A 3664-nucleotide genomic window follows, 5' to 3' on the forward strand; every position below is an offset into this window, starting at 1 on the left:
ACACACACACACACACACACACACACACACACACACACACACACACACACACACACACACACACACACACACACACTGGCAGGCGCTTGGTGCTAGAAGAAGTAAGGGACGAGCACTGCTTCAGATAAGACGGCTGTCACCCACATGCCGTACCAGGCTGATACTGGCATGTACGCGTACACGTGGTCAAGGGAAAGCGACCCGCCGGATACCAGGATGCCCCAGCCAATGTGCACAACGGACACCCAGAGCCCATGGTGCAGCAAGACGGGCACCTGCTTCATCCACACCACCGCAAGCAGCACAAAGACGGGCACGACGTGGGCCAGCGAGTTGTAAAAGTGGAACCTCCATCCCCTGGGAAGGTCGTTCTTCGTGATCAGTCTGTCCAGCGCAGTCGGGTCCATGAGCAGGCCCAAGTGGAACGAAGTGACGACGCCGACGCACGAGCAGAACGACATGCTCACGACGGTCGGGTGCTGCCACACCAGCGCTAGCAAAAACCCCAGCAGGTTCCATGTCGTGTAACCAGGTGTCCTATCCATCAACCCCATGGTCCTGTCCTTGGTGTTATGTACACGTGTGTGTGTGTCTGCGTGTGTCTGCGTGTGTGTATGTGTGTGTGTCTGTGTGTGTGTAACTGTCTGTGTGTGTGTCTGTGTGTGTAACTGTCTGTGTGTGTGGCTGTGTGTGTGTGTCTGTGTGTCTGTGTGACTGTGGCTGTGACAACGACAAAGACTGTGACAACGACAAAGACTGCTGTCTGTCGAGACAGCACAAAGCACCTGCTGAGCACTGAACACTGGACAACAGTGGGCTGGGTGGGTGAGCACGTTGTTGCTTTGCTGCTGGCTGTGTGTGATTGTGGAGGATTTGTTGAAATTTTCAACCAACATTCGACAGCGTCCGGGTGTGTGCGGTTCTTGCTTTCTGTACATTTGCTTTGTTCTTGCCATCAGCACGTCGCATCGTGCCAGCTGCACCCTCCACACTCCACAGACAGACGCCAATTCAGACGACAGACAGCCCACCCCAAATAACGAACCCCGTTCCAGGTCGCTGTGTGCTGTGTGCAGCGCTCTCCACACTCCGCGTTGACTGGAGAGAGAGAGAGAGAGAGAGAGCTGGAGATCGCTGAACGGCAGAAGAACCGCCGCGCCCAGCAGACCAACCACCCACAACAGCACCCACGTTGCGCACCAACCAACCACCAACCACCAAGCGATCAGACACACATTGCACACTATACACACGCACATTATACACGCACACTATACACACACGCACGCACGCACACTATACACACACGCACGCACGCACATTACACATACGCACACACGTACATTACACACATACGCACACACAGCGGCATGCCTGGGACACAACCGCATGGCTTGGAAGGGTACCCACCCTTGCGAAAGTCCGCGTTCAAGAGCTTCTTGCCGCGAGCCGTGTTCTCCTTGGCATGGGTCTTCATGACGCCGGCGTACTTGGCGCTCAACTGGGTCGTGTCCATCTTCCGACCCACCACAGATGAGATTGTCAAGTTCCGCAGGTTGTGGCTTCCCATCGCCTGCATCATGCTCATCGTCAGTGTTCCCATCGCCCTCTTTGCGCTCCCCTTCTACATCCTCTCCCACCTCGGCCGCCGTGCCTTTACATACCACGTCTACGCAGAGGTGTGTATGTGTGTGTGTGTGTGCATGCATGCGTGCGTGTGCATGTGCATGTGTGTGCGTGTGTGTGCGGGCGTGTGTGCATGCGTGCGTGTGCATGTGCATGTGTGTGCGTGTTAGCGACCCATGTGCCATCCATGCCCTTGCTTGATTGACCTGCTGCACGTGAGGCTGACCTCGCACGTATCACTGGCCATACTCTCTTCTTACATGTCCCACACCCTGTTGTGCAGCGCACCAAGCGCAGCATCAGCAAGACAGAGTGGACAATCGTGTCGTGCAATGCCCACCTGTTGCCAGAGGCGTTGGCGCGCAAGTATAACCTGCGCAACACATCCGAGCGCGCAAAGAGCCTGGCCGTGCGCATCGCCGCGTCCAACATTCAGCGGCACAGCGTCAACTTCAACAACGTGCTCAAGGACTTTCCCACGAGCGACTTCGTGTGCATGCAGCAGGTGTACGACCGCACGGCCGTAGAGCGCATTCTCTTCCATCTCCACCAATCGTTCCCCTTCATCGTCGAGGACACGGGCGTGCTACACTGGCGTTCCCATCGCCTCAGCGCCGGATCGGGCCTCATGCTGCTCTCCAAGTACCCGATTATGGACGCAGAATTCAAGACGTTCTCCGGCAGCGCAGGCGCTGATGGGCGATTCTGCCGTGGTCTCCTCCTCGCCAAGGTCAGTGTGTGTGTATGTTTGTGTGTGTGTGTGTGTGTGTGTCTGTGTGTGCGTGCTTGTGTATGTGTCTGTGTCTGTATCTGCGTCTGTGTCTGCATCTGCATCTGTCTGTGTGTCTGTGTGTGTCTGTATCTGTGTCTGTATCTGCGTCTGTGTCTGCATCTGCGTCTGTCTGTGTGTGTTTGTGTCTGTGTCTGATTCCGTGCCCACCTGTCCATACCTGTGTCTGTCTGTCTGCCTGTAACCATTTGCGCAACATTCGCCCTCATGCTCCCCTTGACCAACCCTCCCCCCGCCCCAAATCACCACCAGGTGCACCTCTTCAAGAAGAACAAGCCGGAGAAGCGTCGTTTCGTCGGCTACATCTTCGTCACCGAACTCCACGTGCGTATACATCAGCGGTGGTGTTAATGGTCGTGGCGGTGCTGATCATGTGGCATGATCGTTTGAATGTCAAGTTGGCACATACACGCACATACACGCACGCACACGCACACGCACGCACGGACACGCACACGCACTCATACAACTGTCTCTGTTTGTGTACACGAGTGCTGACACGCATGCACCATCACCGACCATCAGTCGAGCAACCCTGATATTCGGCGGCAGCAGTTGGAGGAGATTGAGCGGTTCACGCATAACTTCCGCGAGCGCACCTCCAACCCAGGCGAGGTCGTCGGCTTCCAGGCCATCGCAGGTATAGAGGCGGTGCTGGTGCTGGTGCTGGTGGTGGTGGTGGTGGTGTGTGCATGCATGTGTGTGTGCGTGTGTACGTGTGTGTGGTGTGCATGCATGTGTGTGTGCATGCATGTGTGCGTGTGCGTGTGTGTGTGTACGTGTGTGTGCGTGTGCGTGTGTCGGTCTGTCTGTGTGGTTGCAATTGTGGCTGCGCCAGTGTTGTTATGCCTGTGATTACACATATCACTGGATGTGCGGCCGTGTGCGCCTTCACCAACACCTGCTTGTCTTTCCGCTGCCTCTGCAGGTGAATTCCACTTTGACAACGTGAGCCAGGTCCACAACACAAACTGGGAGCACAACCTCTTCACACGGTACGCGCCCGACAACACTCACCTTTGACATGCCGTCAGCACCAAATCCATCGCAGCAGCAGCAGCCGCATCCACAACACACCCACACCACCACACATCCACACACCAAGCACATCATAACCCCCCCCCCCCGTCCCCTTATTCCCTTCCTCCTCCTCCTCTCCTCCCCCCCCCCCCGTTTCGTTGGACAGGTATCAAGATCCGTTCAGCGTAGCGCCGGGGCGGGACCAGTCGTGGTCGCTCACCACCCGGC

At 56.6% G+C, this 3664-nt stretch overlaps 2 protein-coding genes across 2 annotated transcripts; one reads left to right on the plus strand and one right to left on the minus strand.

Annotated features, from left to right (window-relative positions):
- Positions 1 to 45: 45 nt before the first annotated feature.
- Positions 46 to 653, minus strand: PTSG_06442 (uncharacterized protein). Its single transcript, XM_004991765.1, has one exon. It carries the CDS (start codon positions 552 to 554, stop codon positions 93 to 95), a length of 462 nt encoding a protein of 153 aa, XP_004991822.1. The 5' UTR covers positions 555 to 653; the 3' UTR covers positions 46 to 92.
- Positions 654 to 1370: 717 nt separating this feature from the next.
- PTSG_06443 (uncharacterized protein) lies at positions 1371 to 3439 on the plus strand (the record flags this gene model as incomplete). The annotated part of the gene is made up of 5 exons (XM_004991766.1): positions 1371 to 1679; positions 1910 to 2356; positions 2669 to 2740; positions 2942 to 3056; positions 3345 to 3439. The coding sequence occupies 5 exons, from the start codon at positions 1371 to 1373 to the stop codon at positions 3437 to 3439; spliced, it is 1038 nt and encodes a 345-aa protein (XP_004991823.1).
- Between the last annotated feature and the right edge of the window lie 225 nt (positions 3440 to 3664).

This window comes from Salpingoeca rosetta (genome assembly GCF_000188695.1).
Source record: "Salpingoeca rosetta unplaced genomic scaffold supercont1.18, whole genome shotgun sequence".
Classification (NCBI taxonomy): Eukaryota; class Choanoflagellata; order Craspedida; family Salpingoecidae; genus Salpingoeca; species Salpingoeca rosetta.

What these genes read in the sequence shown, in the direction of transcription:
- PTSG_06442 (XM_004991765.1), bottom strand. Translation starts at nt 554, where the DNA reads ATGGGGTTGATGGATAGGACACCTGGTTACACGACATGGAACCTGCTG.